Here is a 14,341-nt window from a genome sequence, read left to right as displayed (position 1 = left end):
ACAACAATTCATGATTAAATTATGCAGTGCATAAATAGTGGTTAAAAAAAAAAGGAGAAAAACCTTGTTAGCAGAATGAGCATAAATCATGAATAAAAAGATAATTTTAAACATAAAAAGGTAAAGCATATGAAGAACCCAAAATTTATGTAGTTCTAATTCAAAATCCATGAGGATCATCATGATTTATGTAGTTCTAATACATGTATATTCTTTGATATCTCTTATTTTTATTCAGGCACAGTTGTTCTTTTTATATGTTACTCAAATCCACTTCATATGCTAATAGCCTAACACACGACACATTGACTTAAATATAGGGGTGACAATGAGTAGAGTAGGATAGGGTTTGGATCCAATCCTGATCTTATTCGCGGGTAGAAATTTTTATATAAATTCAATCATATTCTATCTGCGAGTTGAGAATATCTCAACTCTAACCCTACTCGTTCTTAACTCGCGAGTATCTAATCCTATCCGAAAGTTAAAAAAAAGATGCAACATTATTATAATTTGATAATAATTTAAAATAGAACTGACTTTTAATAAGAAAAAAATAGGAAGAAAAACATGAAGGATTTTAAGTACCTCGTTTCGGGTTAAACTGAAACCCCTTATCGGACCTGGATGAACAAATAGTGGCGGTGCCTCTTGTCGACAACAGGATCTAAATCTTCGACGTACAACAACCACGTAATGAAGTGGTTCTTCACATTCGCAGCATTTGCCACTGTTGGCGAAGGAGCGGTTGCGGCATTATTCTGCGGCGAATCCCAGTTTTTCAGCACCCTTTTCTCCTTCTTCCGTCAGGTTTTCGTATTCTCTGCTTCGTTCTGTCTTTCTCTCTCTCACCCTTAACCCTCTTTTCTCTGCAACGTCACTGAGAAAGTCTTTTTCCAGTCCACGCCACCTACTCCTCTTTATTAAGAATTGCAGTTCTATCTCTGTTCTTCTCTTCTCATTTTCAAAATTTGTCTTTTCAATTTTTTGTTTCTTTTTATGACTAAGATGAACAAACAAATCCATATATAAGGATAAGAGAGAAAGAATAATTTTAAAAGTGATCTACAGCTGAAATAAAGTTAGAACAAAATAATTTTAAATTTAAACTTAATAAAACTCCCGCTAAATACTTTTCTATGTTAAGAAACTTTGAATTCCTACACATAATTTTTGTTACTTTGCCACTCGTTAACCCATACATTTGTTGTTCAACAAATCTAAACACTTGTCCTTCAACCAACTTACTACTATTCTCGTATTATATATTATATATTATATATTAATAGATAGATTAATAGATAATACCCAAAAAAAATTAAATAAATAAAATTTAAAAATAAAAGAAAAATGCTTGAAGTATAAAATTCTTATTTTTATTTTTTTTTAAAAAAGATCAGAGAAGTATAAAATTATAAATTCATTAAATTGGTTCAAAACTTGGCGGGAAACACCTTTTTTGTGTGTACCTAAGAGGCTAAGACGGGAATCACGTTCCATCTTCTGTTTCCGTTCTTTGTTCTCTGCAATACCGAAAGAGAACGAACTTTGAGTTCGAGATCCGTCTAGCAAACCGCTTCTTCTTTCTTCTCATTTCTGATGCTCAGTTCTCAGTTCTCATGGATATGCACCTCAGTGATTCAAGTACTTCAGCTCCATCGCATGCCACATTATCTGGTACCGATCTTTTGTTTTCTTAATCACCTGAAAAACACTGTTACAGTCACAATTTCGTTTCCAGAACGAATGCTCTTTGCTTATCGATTTTATTTTATTTTAATTTTCTATTGAATATTAGTTATTTTTTTTTTTTGTTTTCCTTAGCGATTATGTTTGTTCCGCGAGAAAACTAATCTTGTTTTGTTTTGGTTGGATTCCGTTTGTTAGCGTTACGAATCCTATAAATAGAGGACATGGAATCGATCTAATGCTAGTTGATACAGTAGTAAAATTAGTAATAATAAGCTTTGCTTTACTAATAGCAAGATGAAACGAGAAGAGTAGGTTCATGCGATTCTCTTTCTCTACTTTTTGGTTTGATCTGATTTCGGTGTAGGAACAACTTCATAGTGTATCGGCAGAAGAAAATTTCAAAATCAATTTGAATTTCGTGTTTTAGGAATCTATTGCTTTTATTCATTGATCTTTTTTCACAGTTCGAATACCATAAACATTTTTTGAAGTACGATTTTGATTAAATCAGCACTACAATTCATTGAATAATCAGAATCTGGTTTGTAACCACAGAATCCATGGGAATAAGAGAGTGACAAGTTTAACTTCCCTTAATAACTGCCTAACTAGCTTGTATGAAACAAACAATTCGTAATTATCATAAATTAATTATGGTGTAACAAATCTAGCTAGAGCATGGATTGATTTGTGGCGTATGAGAATATTTTAGGTAAGTAATGGCGTTTTCAAGAGAATGCTCCATAATATGTACTGGTAGAGCTGCTTGTTAACCTGCAACTGTAGATTAAAAAGTATATTATAATGCTTCTGAATTCCGATCATTATCTATTTGTTTTAGCTTCTTAAGTATGCACTATTGCACTGTCTTAACCCTGTACTGAGTAATTACAGCTTGATGCAGGCAATTATAGCATCGCATGTTTGTTTTTATATTTATTTTTCGTGCTTAAATGTTTAATCACAGGAAATTGCATCCAACACTTTATAATGAGGCTGCAATTATGGATTGCTGCAGGCCCAGGGGGAGTCTGTTTGATGAGAAATGCATGGAAAGGGGAACATCCATCTGTTATCAACTTTATCTCCAGTTTCCTCTCTGCAAATTCTTTTCGCCTTAACTTTGTCCCTATTGCTCCAGTAATTGACAGATTCTGTGTCCTCTTAATGTTTATTTCAAATACTTGCTCTCTACTGAACTTCGAGAAGCTTATTTGTAGGACTTCATTTTCAATTGTGGGGGTTTGTCTGTAGCATTTGTTTTTGTGACTAACTGGGATTGCAACAATGTATCTCTGATCTTCAGCAGGTAACTGAGCTGTTGATTTTCAAGTCTTTAGTTGGGACTTTGTCATCTATTGAATAAAGAGCTTTTCGAGTCGTATGTCAGGTTCAAATCTTCTCCTGCAGAGTTCAGAAATTGAGAACACAATTTGCACGCTTTTATGTTATCATCACACTCCCAGCTAAACAGCAAATCGATTCATTTATTCAGTCATACTTCAAGTGAGTTAAATACGTTACTTTTATTTTGTTCTAATTGATCATTTGCTATGTACAACTTCAATAGTGAGAAAGCAAGATCCATGTTTATGTTTCACCAATAGATTTGAGATGGTGATTGGCAAGCCTACGTTTGTTCCAGTTCAGGACATAGAGATGGGGTTTGAAAAGATGGTAAAAATAGCTCATTCATCTGGAGGTAGAAACTGAAATTTGTTACCAACTATGATGTGTTGTTCCAATTCATATTTCTTATCGTCAAAATAATTGCAGTATACAAGCAGCAGAAAATTGGAGAGAAACTGAAAGCTGAGGTCAGTTGTGCGAAGAACACACAATAGTTTAGCTGACAGGACTTGTTTAAGAATGAAATCTTAAATATTGATTTAATGCATGGACTTTTGTTATGGTTATAAAGAGGAAGCAATTGGTGCAAGGAATGAACTTTTACCTTAAAGTGGTTACTTCGATTCCAGGCGTTGACAATCACGATGCAAATGCGGTAAATCATTTTATTATGAAACATCTTCTCAATTTAGTTTTCGTAATTTTTCATTCCCAGTTGTAAAGCTCAGGACTCTTAATTATATAGATGTTTAAACTTTGGAGTATCTTTCTCTAACAATAGTACAGATACGGTCTTGTGCATTTTGATGCTGTATATAATATTAGGCTTGTGCTACTTCTCGTTAGAGAATAACTATATCACCTAATATTTGACTTAAATGTGAAATGAAACCATGATAAGCATATGCATATAGGCATAGCTTGAGTTATTTTGTCATTCTGGTCACTCAATTCAGCTTAGTCAAGCTATTGGTTCTGTCCAAGCAATTGCCAAGGCATCAAAAGACCAAATTCTGGAGAACACAGACCTTTCAGCTGAGAAGGCGGAGATGATTTCAAGGTTTCTGAGGGACCCCAAGTTTTACTCTTCTCCCAAGATCACCTGATGGCGCAATAACAATGGAACCCAGGTTGGAATCTTTTGTTTTCTCCGACAACAATAAATAATAATAAAAAGTGAGTATCTCTTTTTTATTTCTTTACCTGGTTAGCTTCACTATAAAATAGTTCTCGTATTCGTAGTTTCAAATCCGACCGAGAAGTAGATAGCCACCTAGAAACCTTCTAGTTGAACAGTATTCAAATCTCATTATACGGTTGTTGTTTGTACTTATGTATATTTTATTTTCTACTATATATTTTATACTAATAATCAATTTTAATTATTGAGTTTTATATATACCTGAAATGATTAAATACTAAAACACTTGTAATTCTTCTTAAAATATAAAGGCTGAAAACAATTTACAGGTAAAAACTAATAGTTAAACTATATTTAGTAATTCTGATATTTAATCTGTATTTGATAATTGAAACAAACAATAGTTATATTAATTAAAGAAAACACATAAATCATGGGATCCTCATGTATTTTAGTCTAAAACTATATAAATCATGAGATTCTTATGGGTTTTGGCCTAGAACTACATAGTACATAAATTATGGAATCTTCTTTTTACCTACAATTTAGGCTCACCTTGCCAACAAGGTTTCCCTTTTCTTTTTTGACCACGATTTATACAATGAATTTAGCCAGGGTAAAGTACTAAATTGGTCCCCTATATTTGGGTGTAATTCTGTTTTAGTTCTTAAGGTTTAAAGTGTTCTATTTGAATCCAAAAAAGTTTCATTTAGCATCAATTTAGTCCCACATTGAGGCCAAATTTAAATAATTAACGGAATGTCCTACATAACAACAGTACAAGAACAAAATCGATAATTTGGAGAACATGTACAAGCTCCAGAGGCACAAAATCAACCGTTGAAGCATCAATATATTTATTTATCATTTTCTTTAGTTCTATAGAAAATATTTTATTTATATTATGAGAAAAATAATAAATAAATGTATTGATGCATCAACGGTTGATTTTGTGCCTCTGGAGTTTGTACATGTTCTCTAGATTATCGATTTTGTTCTTGTACTGTTGTTATGTAGGACATTTCGTTAATTATTTAACTTTGACCTCACTGTGGGATTAAATTGATGCTAAATGAAACATTTTTGGATTCAAATAGGACACTTTAAACCTTAAGGATCAAAACAGAATTACGCCCAAACATAGGAGACCAATTTAGTACTTTACCCAATTTGGTACTTTACCCAATTTGGCCATGAATCGTTGTTTTTATCCAGGTTTTACATTTTTTTTCAATGTTTGGATAATTTTATTGTATAAAATCTATTTTTCATGGGTACAACTGTAATTTTATTTTTTTTTGATAGAAATGGTAATTTACTCTTTTTTAAATTAGTATAAAAACATTTTAAATTACCCTACTCAATGCGTTTATTGTTATTCATTACTTTATCATCAAATTTGAGGACCGTAGAAAGTAATTGTGTGTGGTGTTTAGAAAAAAGAATGAGGAGAAAATTTGCTTAACTAGATTCAGAAGAACTGTACCTAGATGTGAGCAATTAGAGGGAAAATGTGGGAAACACGTGGAATACTGTAAATACTAAATACATTCTCAAGCACTAGGATCTGTTTTAGAAGTGGTAAATACAGAATAAAGCAAATTTTTTTACATCAGTGACTAAGGCAAAAAAATTGCACCTCCAGAAGCCAAGCCAAGACTTACTCATGCCCTGGGGAGAAATTTTCACAAGGAAAGTGCAACTAGGTAACTTACAATCCATGAAAATTTTCAGTTAATTAAAATGCATATTTTACAGAAAGTTACCAGAGTCATACATGTCCATGTTACTCTAACAAAATCAAATATCTTTTTTGGAGATATAAGAAACCTTTACACAAAGGCAATAAATAACTAGAATAAGTGACATGATAGAACCAAGTTGTTCAATGCCATTCTCACTGACTGGATCCTGGTGCACTATCTTCAGTAGCCATAGGCTCTGGCTGAGGAGCCTTCTTTGTAAGTGACTTAGGCATGTCAAGATACTCTTGGATGCAGCGCTGCTGCGGATGCGACAAAAGTACCAAAACGTGCCGGAAAAGAACGCGCGCTAAGCCTTGCCCACTCTCCAATATGTAACCCTCATATTCACTAACATGTTCAAGAGCTTCCACCAGTGTATCATACACCTCCTGGGGGCAGTTGTCTGGTCCTGGTTTGTCATGAAGGTACATCACATCCAAAGTGAAGACCTTCTGGTTCACCGGCCATTGATGCTGCGGCCGTATATTTGATCTGCAGTAGAATAGAATCTACAATGGAACAGGATATTATTGCAAATTAGGATTCATGTTTCGACTTTCGACAGTTTTGTTCTATAATTAGATAGCTCATGGGTATAACTAATAAGTAGTAACCAACAAAAATGCTAATGACTTGCAAGCAAGTGCACATGATAGTTTATGTAATCAGTGGAGGCAGCCACTGCTTACCACTCTTAGAATGCGACCCTGCATGCGGGACTTCTTAGCTTCATGAGCAGCAAGTCGGAACAAGTTAGTAAGATCCGGTTGAGAAGTGGTTGAGGAAGTAGCCGAAAGCGCCCTCACTGCTGCAATTGTTGACTCAATTTCACTGCTAAACTCTTTCCTAAGCTGTAATCATTAAAGAACATTCAACATTAATGTGCTTCAAATAATACCAACACAGGCAAAGAAAAAGAATGGAACATACGAAAGAGCCACATCTAAGACAGGGGAAACCCCAAAAACTTTGATTACAACAAGTAGCAGATAAGTAAAGGTTATCGTTGCAGAAACAACATCTGCATTTGCATATAACGAAAGTATTCATCTTATAAAGTTTGCTCGAGAATGAAAATCTAAGATTAAGAGCAGTAATTTGGGATTTAAATAAACGTTATGGAGAATAGGAGTGGTACTGTACCCAAGAGATGGAATTAGAGAGAGTGGCGAAAGCGAAGCGGTGTTCGGGGTTGATGGCGAGCTTGGCGTTGACGAAGAGAACGATGGCTTGCCTAATAGAGTCCAATCGGGTGAGGGGCCTGCCATTGGCGCCGGAAAACTTCATCTCAACCAGGCACTGAGGATCCACATCCACGCACATCAGAATATCTTCGTTGTTGATTCGCGACGCTTTCAAACTGTACCTCTGACCACCACCGCCGCCGCTCCCTTCTCCTTCTACCCCTTCCATTTTGATCACCAATTACTCCTTTTTTTTCTTCTCAAAACTGGAGTGGAATTTCAGCTCAACACAAAACCAGTCACCACTCACCACCGTCTTCTGCCCCCTTTCTTTGGACGGGATATGTTCAGAAATTTGGGCCGTAGTAAGCCCAATAACTAAACACTTTGAAGAAGAGGAATTGGGCTGGTCCAGCCCAGGATGGAAAGGTCGGTGCGGTTTGGCGTCCTGAATTGGAACACGTGGACGTAGCTTTCGTTCCAAAATTCTAAATGGTATAGCTGCACCTTGGACTGGTGACTTATTCCTTAATTTTTAAGTTTGGTATTGACTTTTCAGTTGTTCACCACCTTCCCCTTTTTCTTCTTCTTCCTAAATTTTTGTTCCGCTTCATTTCCAATTCAACTACTCCTTCAACCCCCACAAGACAAAGGAAAATATCAACAATACAATAAAATAAAATATATCATAAAAGATTTTTCCCAATTCATTATTCTTTTCGTACTTCGCCAAACTCAGAAGTGATCTGGATCCGCAATTTATATCCTATGACCATGAACGCCGCCTCTTATTCTTCCGTTGTTTCGCATTCTGCTTTCCGAAGTTTGGATACCAAGCTTTCTCCGTAAGCTCCCATTCATCTAATCATAACTGATATTTTCGCTTCTGTGTTTCTTCATTTTCTAATATTAAGTTTATCCCAAAGACAAACAATGCTTGATTATGAATTCTGTAGGGTGATCCATTCTCCGGAATTTCAATAAAACCCTGACCTAGCCCTATATTTGTTTTCTGCGCCTGTTCTTCATTGCAAATTATGTATCTTTCATTTCTCAAAACGATTTTCTGGACTATCATTGTTGAAACAACTCTATATATTTAGCAAAGTGAGCTGCTTTTATTATTATTTTTTTCTCTCTTGAATTTCCAGCTTGAGTTTGGGTTGATTGAACTATTCAGGGTTTTGCATATTTCCTTCTGAATTATTATATGTAGTGAAACTGCGCCATTATTTACACTGTAGTGATAGCAGAGACATCCATTTTGGTTTCCCTTTCAAATTCGATATGTTATCTAAGTTATTCTTCTTGTGAACAATTCATCACTATGCTCACAATTAGTATTTGCTAAATAGAGTGCTCTGCTTCAATGGCTTTCTTTATTGGCAGGTCATCTTCTGGTATCCCAAGTCTTATTCGTGTCACTTGTCATTCGGATTGTAACAAGTCTACATCACAAGCATCCTTACTTTTGTGTCGTAGCTCAAATAATGGATGGAAGGGCATGCTTGGTGGAGCTTCTTCTTGGGATACCCTTCCCAGGAGGAACCTAATTGGTCAAACTTCTTATTCTGTGAGTACAACCACATATGGAGGGGTTGCTATAGAATCTCCTTCTCATATTGCAGAAGAAAAAGTTGGGGTACTGCTGCTCAATCTAGGAGGACCAGAGACGCTGAATGATGTTCAGCCTTTTCTGTTCAATCTCTTTGCTGATCCTGTAAGTTAATTTTCTTTTTGTACTTATGATAGTGTTTGATTATGGAGTTTCATTCTGTTAAATGAAGATGCATAGTAGCAATAGTACACTTTAGTATAATCTTTACTAATATGTTGCATGTTTTGTGATAGGATATCATCCGTCTTCCAAGGCTGTTTCAGTTTCTTCAGCGACCACTTGCAAAATTGATTTCTGTACTTCGGGCTCCTAAATCCAAGGAAGGATATGCTGCAATTGGTGGGGGCTCTCCTTTACGCAAAATCACAGATGATCAGGTGGACACTCGATTCCCTTTTGTGCCTTCCTTGGTGCTTTTTATTACTATTTTGCAAGAGGAATACCATTTTGGTGTTTAATGTTTGATAAACATTCTGCTTATTTCTGGTTTAAATTTATATTGAAACTTACAAAGCCTTTATGGTTTGCAATTGTGCAGGCACTTGCACTTAAAGAGGCTTTGGACGCAAAGGGCCTCTCCTCAAATGTCTACATTGGGATGCGGTACTGGTATCCATTCACTGAAGAAGCAGTTCATCAAGTAAATGAAGAGTCCTCTTTTTGTATTGTCCATGTTGTTATTATGTTAGTCATCAATTCATCATGTACTGGTATTTCCTTCAATTGTTAAATGATATACAGGGTGAATAGTCCCAAGTTAGATTATTTATTCCAAGATCATTTTTATCATCTTTGAGTTGAATCTAATTAAATACCTGTCATGCATTATAGATTAAGAGAGATGGAATAACAAGGCTTGTGGTGCTACCACTTTATCCCCAGTTCTCTATTTCCACTACTGGATCTAGCATCCGCGTTCTACAGCATATGTTCCGGTACTTTTTGTAATATTCTGATTTGTCAAACCTCTGAAGTGATTTTAAGATTATTATTAATTGATATTATGTAATTTTCAGGGAAGATGCTTCTTTGTCCAAGCTTCCTGTTTCCATTATAAATTCTTGGTATCAACGACAAGGTTACATCAAGTCAATGGCTGATTTAATCGAGAAGGAGCTACAGAGCTTTTCTGAACCGAAGGAGGTGACTCTCATTCTTGTTTTGATTGGTGTGAACAAAGTTATTTTCATGCAATTAATGAAAATATTTCACTACAGGCCTGTTATTAGGGTTAAAAATTTTGAAGGCTATGTAGTTTATTTTCATGCAATCTGAACCATACTGTATCTTGTTTTTGTAAATATCAGGCAATGATATTTTTTAGCGCCCATGGTGTACCTGTCAGTTATGTTGAGGATGCTGGTGATCCATACCGCGATCAAATGGAGGAGTGCATCTACTTGATCATGCAGGAGTTGAAAGCTAGAGGAATTAACAATGAGCACACTCTTGCTTATCAGGTTAGTTTGGACCTCATCAACTTGCTTTTTAATTGCTGAATTGTTGGCTTACCTTTTTGAGCCTCTGTTTCTTATGGCATTGTTGGATGAATTTCCAGAGTCGAGTGGGCCCGGTACAGTGGTTGAAACCATATACAGATGAAACTCTCGTTGAGCTTGGTCAGAAAGGTGTGAGGAGTCTTTTAGCTGTTCCAGTGAGGTACATTGTTTTTGGACTTTTGCCCTTGTTTTTAGTTGTGTTTTGCATTAGACACTCTTGAAAGTTGTGAAATAGCCTTACGAGTAAAAGACACTCCTCCTCCCTGTATCTCAGCTTTGTGAGTGAGCACATAGAGACCCTTGAAGAAATTGACATGGAGTACAGGGAGTTGGCTCTTGAATCTGGTATCAAGAATTGGGGGCGTGTTCCTGCTCTTGGTCTCACCCCTTCCTTCATTACAGACCTGGCAGATGCAGTGATAGAAGCTCTTCCATCTGCAAAAGCAATGTATGCATCTACCAGCACTTCTGAAGAAGAGCATGACCTACTTAGATACTTGGTCAAGATGTTCTTTGGTTCAATATTGGCATTCATCTTGTTTCTGTCACCTAGAATGATAACGGCATTCAGGAATCTAATCTAGAAGTGTTACAAACCGCATGCTGAATTCGCATGCCAACACACAGAGAAATGAAGCAATGATTTTTGTACATTGATCATGACTGGTTCTTACACATCGTTAATCAGCAGAGTAATATGGATATCTCAAAATAGCTTGTCTCTGTAATGAATATGGATCGTATCTAATATTTCATTATAGGTTTCTGAATTTTACGAATTGGTCATACAACCGAAACGGAAAAGGCTGCAATTAGAGCAGTGTCTATTAGCCTAAGCCTCATAAATGAGAAATATGTATTTTTTTTTTTGGTGTGAGGAGAAATATGTATCTGCAACAATACTTATTGGCTATTGGGTTACGACTCATGACATGGATCTTCTGTTTTCTCTCGTCTGAAATCTCAATTACATGTCCAATACTGTTGCTCCCGAGGAAGCATTTTCTGTGCATGTAAGACTTTGATTAAGTGGTTATCACCAATGCCTTGCAATAAGTGTACTTGGGTTAAAAATTAGGCTAAAGTTAAGAGTGGGTGGAATTTTTAAGTGTTGTATGTGAGTGCAGTGTAGATGAGTTTGTAATGCTTAAAATTGGGAGTTGTTCAATTTATATTTATCTGACAAAAAAAATTAGGATGAAAATTCATAGGCAGATATCTTCATATAAAGTTGATAATTAAGGTAAAGTTGATAAGGTAGTGTTTAGTGGAGAGACAGAGACGGAAAGACTGAGACTGAGAGACAGACTAAGAAACAGAGATTGAAATAAATTTTAGTATTCTGTTTGGTGTAAAATGGGAGACAGAAATTAAAATAGAATAAAACTCTAATTTAATTTGCACAACGGGTAAAATTAGAATTAATTAATTGAAATAACAGTATTTTAGGTATAAAATGTTATTAAAGTTTCAGTCTCCATCTCTAAAAATTTTAGTCTCCTGTGTTCCTACTTCTTAAAAGTACTGAAATATTGAAATTTTGGAGACAGAGATAGAAATTTTAGTACCAGTCTCTGAACCAACAAACATAATACTGAGTCTCAGTCTCTCAGTCTCTATCTCAGTACCTCAAAACAAATGGTACTTAAAAAACATTAGATAATTTGACTGATTTGACTAAATTGTCATCTAACGATTCTCAATTGTTAATTTCACATAAAGATAAATGCACGTGAGTTTCCAAAAAAAAAATAAATAAATGGATATTCTTATATGTTTTTCCTTGTGTGTGATTTTACTAAAAGCAACCTAAACTTCTATGTAGCAAAAAAAAAAAAATATGGTTTTGGGAATTTTACTACAACTTGCACTCGCTGTCAACATAAAAATAAATGAAGTAGTAGATTACATGTAATTTTACATAATATAATTCTTATTGAGTGATTATATTATTATTGATCCTTACCCCTAAAAATTTGGACAGCATAACGTTATATCTCGAAATCTCATTTAAAATATTTAAATCTGAATAAATTACCATTTGTATCCATGAAAGATACAAATGCTGACAAATGTATCTATATAAGAATAAAATGACAATTGTATCCACGGAAGATAGCTTCCGTGTGCCAAGAATACCCTAACGGACCAACTGTGTAACCAACGTCCGGGTACTCTTGGCACATGGAGCCATCTTCCGTAGTTATAATTGTCGTTTTATTCTTATATGGGTATATTTGTCGGCATCTGTATCTTTTATGGATACAAATGGTAATTTATTTCATCAAATAACCGTCTCACATTTCTGTAATGTCCACCTAAATCTTGGATGAGATAACTATAAGTCGGTTATCATTAATAGCAATAAATAAGGAATAGGCCAGGCTTAGGAGATCATGATCAACAATAGGAGAACAATCCGGACACTCTTAGCAGGCTCTACGTACGGGTTGGAATTTTGAGTGTTGGAGTCCTTTTCGCAGGCTCTACGTACGGGTTGGAATTTTGAGGAGTTCACAACACGCCTATTCGGGAAATAGAAGAACGAACGACATATCCCGATAACGACGAGCTATACCTCGGAGTGTTATTCCTTGTCAGAATATTTGACGCCCATCGTGGGGTCAAACATTTATAACACCACATATTTTTTTTTCTGCTAGATCTCTACTTTATTTTACATGAATAGAATGACTGGTACATTACCACCTCCACTGATGTCAAATGAGAAATTGATGGCCATGATCGCTACCCTACAATCAGAAAATAAAAACATGGCAGAGCAATTAGCTTAGCAGAATAATGGTGCTAAGACCAATACTGAAGTCCAAGCAGATGTCAATCATGTCTTGAATTCTCCAACTGAAGGCGTGACCCTAGCCCAAGAAACCATAAAACCATCCAACCTGTTCTTGGATGATATCATGAGTTTCCAGATGTCTGCGAATTTTACTCTTCCTACAACACTGAACCTTATGAAGGCCTCGGCTACCCAAACTTACACGTCACAAAATTTCGCTCTATGATGCTTTTGAACGGAGCTTCTGATCCCATTTTGTGTCGGTCTTTTCCTAGTTTTTTGGATGGCGCAACCTTAATTTGATTTTCTAATTTGCTTGCATGATTTGTTTTCACTTTTCATGAACTGACCGACCTATTCATCAATAATTATTCCACATTAAAGATCTACGTATATGATTCCGATTACCTTAGCACGATCAAGCAGGGTCAGCATGAGAGTTTGAAGAATTACATGACGAGGTTTGCAAAGGTCGCCAGGGAGATACCAAATCTCAATCCCGATTTTCATCTGCATGCGCTCAAAAGCAAACTCTGCCTGGGAAAGTTTCAGGAAACAATAGAAGTAGCCAAGCCAAAGATGCTCACTGAGTTCAGAGAGAAAGAAGTGGCGCAAATCGAAATTGAGGAGTTCTGCGAAGCTCAAAAAGCTGACAAACAACCAACCCGGCGAGACGAGGAAAGACCGAGCAGGGCTCAAGGCGGAAGAGACAACTGCAAGCCGTTCAAACTAACACCCAAGTTCGACTCATATACTTAATTCAATACTAAGAGAGAAGACATAATCAAAGAAATTCTTCATGCTAAGTTCATAAAACTGCCCAGTAAGGCAGGGACTTATCAAGACCAGAAGTATGTGGACAAAAGCAAACATTGTGCCTTTCATCAAAAGTTCGAGCACACGACCGATGAATGCGTGGTGGCAAAAGATCTATTGGAGTGACTAGCACGACAGGGATTGCTGGATAAGCATATCAATGAACGAATTCAAAGAGAGACTACGAATCCCCTAACAGCACTAGAACAGCCAAACCTCACTTCGACCTCTAAAGACAAAGAGAAATGGCCCATTCCGAATCAACCTCCTACACCAAGGAAATTCATTAATTATATTTCAGGAGGCTTAGCAGGTGGGGGTATTACCAACTCGACCAAAAAAAAGAAGTTACTTAACTATGTTTAGGGGAGTTCATGGATCGAATCCGATCTGCATATCTGCGATATTTATCCAAATTCGATCCAAAAATTGCAGATATTGATTCGATCCGCACACTTATAGGATCGGATTGTGAATTTTATGTAGGTATCCGCAT

General features: G+C 35.9%; 3 protein-coding genes across 4 annotated transcripts; 2 read left to right on the top strand and 1 right to left on the bottom strand.

Annotated features, from left to right (window-relative positions):
- Positions 1,474-4,371, top strand: LOC107607947 (protein PARTING DANCERS). 2 transcript variants are annotated; one of them, XM_021106599.1, is made up of 8 exons: positions 1,474-1,677; positions 2,711-2,832; positions 2,913-3,001; positions 3,103-3,198; positions 3,300-3,394; positions 3,469-3,509; positions 3,614-3,697; positions 3,999-4,371. In XM_021106599.1, exons 1-8 carry the CDS (start codon positions 1,620-1,622, stop codon positions 4,146-4,148), a joined length of 735 nt encoding a protein of 244 aa, XP_020962258.1. In that variant the 5' UTR covers positions 1,474-1,619; the 3' UTR covers positions 4,149-4,371. The 2 variants fall into 2 exon arrangements, with proteins under 2 accessions (XP_020962258.1, XP_020962257.1); XM_021106598.1 differs by having other exon boundaries at positions 2,660-2,832.
- LOC107606322 lies at positions 5,714-7,480 on the bottom strand. Its single transcript, XM_016308367.2, has 3 exons — positions 7,072-7,480; positions 6,618-6,779; positions 5,714-6,437 (listed from the first exon to the last, which is right to left on the bottom strand). The coding sequence occupies exons 1-3, from the start codon at positions 7,339-7,341 to the stop codon at positions 6,081-6,083; spliced, it is 789 nt and encodes a 262-aa protein (XP_016163853.1). The 5' UTR covers positions 7,342-7,480; the 3' UTR covers positions 5,714-6,080.
- LOC107606321 (ferrochelatase-2, chloroplastic) lies at positions 7,626-10,799 on the top strand (the record flags this gene model as incomplete). Its single annotated transcript, XM_016308366.2, is given in 9 exon segments — positions 7,626-7,957; positions 8,502-8,832; positions 8,964-9,107; positions 9,269-9,370; positions 9,562-9,665; positions 9,747-9,873; positions 10,038-10,190; positions 10,289-10,389; positions 10,504-10,799. Coding segments are annotated over 9 exon segments (1,435 nt in total), but the record flags the coding sequence as incomplete, so codon positions are not given.

The sequence above is a fragment of the Arachis ipaensis genome, chromosome B07 (assembly GCF_000816755.2).
Source record: "Arachis ipaensis cultivar K30076 chromosome B07, Araip1.1, whole genome shotgun sequence".
In the NCBI taxonomy this organism is placed as follows: Eukaryota; Viridiplantae; Streptophyta; class Magnoliopsida; order Fabales; family Fabaceae; genus Arachis; species Arachis ipaensis.
The sequence above is the reverse complement of the archived record's forward strand: the minus strand, read 5'-3'. Positions and strand labels throughout refer to the sequence as shown.

Coding starts and splice junctions, on each gene's coding strand:
- LOC107607947 (XM_021106598.1), top strand. CDS start 1,620: ATGGATATGCACCTCAGTGATTCAAGTACTTCAGCTCCATCGCATGCC. Junction 1,678..2,659: donor ATCGCATGCCACATTATCTG/GTACCGATCTTT, acceptor GTTTAATCACAG/GAAATTGCATCCAACACTTT. Junction 3,395..3,468: donor AATAGCTCATTCATCTGGAG/GTAGAAACTGAA, acceptor AAATAATTGCAG/TATACAAGCAGCAGAAAATT.
- LOC107606322 (XM_016308367.2), bottom strand. CDS start 7,341: ATGGAAGGGGTAGAAGGAGAAGGGAGCGGCGGCGGTGGTGGTCAGAGG. Junction 6,780..7,071: donor TCTCTAATTCCATCTCTTGG/GTACAGTACCAC, acceptor TAATGATTACAG/CTTAGGAAAGAGTTTAGCAG. Junction 6,438..6,617: donor AGGGTCGCATTCTAAGAGTG/GTAAGCAGTGGC, acceptor GTTCCATTGTAG/ATTCTATTCTACTGCAGATC.